Genomic DNA, 2085 nt, shown 5'->3' with positions numbered 1-2085 from the left:
TGTGAAGCAAATGCAACACACACTTAAAGGAGTAGTAAAGGGAAAATGCATGTTTAGCCCAGTTTTAAGGTTACTTATGATCATATACAATGGTTCAAATCAAAATGTTGACAAAACTAGCACTTTTGAGAAAGTCTGATAATTGCTCTACCACCGTTTAGGTCATACAATGGATGAGGGTGGGCACCTTGAAAAATCATTCAAAAACATGTTAAACTCTCGATTTTCATTTCTGTGGGACTTTAACAACAAAGACAGAAGGGTTTACGTGTATGATAAAACATGATAAGGTGTAAGTCAGTGGAAAACTGATTTATATATTAATTTATATTTAAATGTATGGGTATATCATATTGTTTATTTACAATATAAATGACGGTATAAGTTCACAGTTATACGATTAGACTCTCAGCTTCAATGTATTTACTCATTTTTCTTTTTATCCTTTCAGGCTTCAAAACAATGATGGAGACCATTCTGACCACCACCACTCCTGTTTATACCAGCACCTGGACAGAGTCATCTCTAGGAAACGATTCCTACCCTGGCAACCTTACTGATGATGAGTATGATGACTATGATGACTATGATGCCCATTCTGATCTCAGAAAGTCTCTCAACATCATGAGCCTCATAATTTACTGCCTGGCCTTTGTGCTGGGGGTGCTTGGAAACGGAGTGGTGATCTGGGTAACGGGCTTCAAGATGAAGAAGACTGTAAACACTGTGTGGTTCCTCAACCTCGCTGTGGCCGACTTCCTCTTCACAGCCTTCCTACCCCTGAGCGTGACCTACACCGCTATGGACTTCCACTGGCCCTTTGGCAGGTTCATGTGCAAGCTCAACAGCACTGTCAGCTTCCTCAACATGTTTGCCAGTGTCTATATACTGGTCGTCATCAGCGTGGACAGATGTGTGTCTGTGGTGTATCCAGTCTGGGCTCAGAACCACCGGAGCGCACGTAGGGCTTCCTTTGTGAGCCTGGGCGTGTGGCTTCTGGCCCTGGTCCTCAGCTTGCCCTATTTCGTCTTCAGGGACGTCGGGCCGGCCCGCCACAACAACGACACCATCAACTGCTTCAACAACTTTGCCTTCTCCAACAACTACAACACGCCCGCTGTGGTGCAGCTGCGGGTGTTCCGTCTCCAAGCCATGACCATCACCCGCTTCTTACTGGGATTTGTAGTCCCCTTCACCATCATCGTGTCCTGCTACGCCATCATTATCCACCGGCTGAAGAGGAAAAGCTCCCTGGGCAGTCACTCCGGCCGCACCTTCAAGATTATCGCTGCAGTCGTCACCGCCTTCTTCCTCTGCTGGGCTCCGTACCACATCATGGCTCTGATAGAAATGGTGAACCATACAGAGTTCAGTGACACTTTAGGCCATGTAATCATCATTGGGATCCCAATAGCCACAAGCTTGGCCTTTCTTAACAGCTGTCTGAATCCTTTGCTGTATGTGTTCATTGGTCAGGACTTTAAAGACAAGCTACGCAAGTCCATCCTGAAGGTGCTGGAGAATGCCTTTTCTGAGGAGGTCTTTCGTTCAGGAATCACCAGTCGCAGTAAGACATTTTCTGATGCTGAAGTATAGGGGCTTATATGGAGGTTTTTACATTTTCAAGATTCAAGATCTGTTTATTGTCCATGTATATGGTTCACACATACTAGTAATTTGACTAGGGTTCAAGCATACGCTGTGCAGACGACATAGGACAGGGTGCAGGACAGGACAGGACAGTGCAAAGACATGACGAATAGTAGAATAATACAAAAAACAGTGCAAATACGAAGTACAAAATACAATAAACATTGCAACAAAATACAGTGCAATGTACAAATTACGGATATACTGTTAAAAAAGGAGGCACAAAATGCACTATACGTACTATATACAGAATGGAGTGTGCTGGGTGTATGTACAGTGTGTGTGCAGAGTGTTGATGAATCTCGTTGTCTTTTATTATTGTCCTTATTTCAGCTCTGCGTTGTGTTTTGATTTCCAATAAAAGACGGACCCCCAATCTCCAAATATACCACACAGTCCAGTGTCTCCTTTCTCAAGTGTATTCCAAATGAATCT

General features: G+C 43.9%; 1 protein-coding gene across 1 annotated transcript; it reads left to right on the top strand.

Moving 5' to 3' along the window:
* Window positions 1-462: 462 nt before the first annotated feature.
* LOC311312489 (chemerin-like receptor 1) lies at window positions 463-1596 on the top strand (the record flags this gene model as incomplete). Its single annotated transcript, XM_084442450.1, has 1 exon — window positions 463-1596. One exon carries the CDS (start codon window positions 463-465, stop codon window positions 1594-1596), a length of 1134 nt encoding a protein of 377 aa, XP_084298576.1.
* Window positions 1597-2085: the final 489 nt, after the last annotated feature.

The sequence above is a fragment of the Borostomias antarcticus genome (genome assembly GCF_949987555.1).
Source record: "Borostomias antarcticus genome assembly, chromosome: 8".
Taxonomy (NCBI): domain Eukaryota; kingdom Metazoa; phylum Chordata; class Actinopteri; order Stomiiformes; family Stomiidae; genus Borostomias; species Borostomias antarcticus.
Note: the sequence above shows the minus strand (reverse complement) of the source record. Positions and strands in the feature narration are given on the sequence as shown.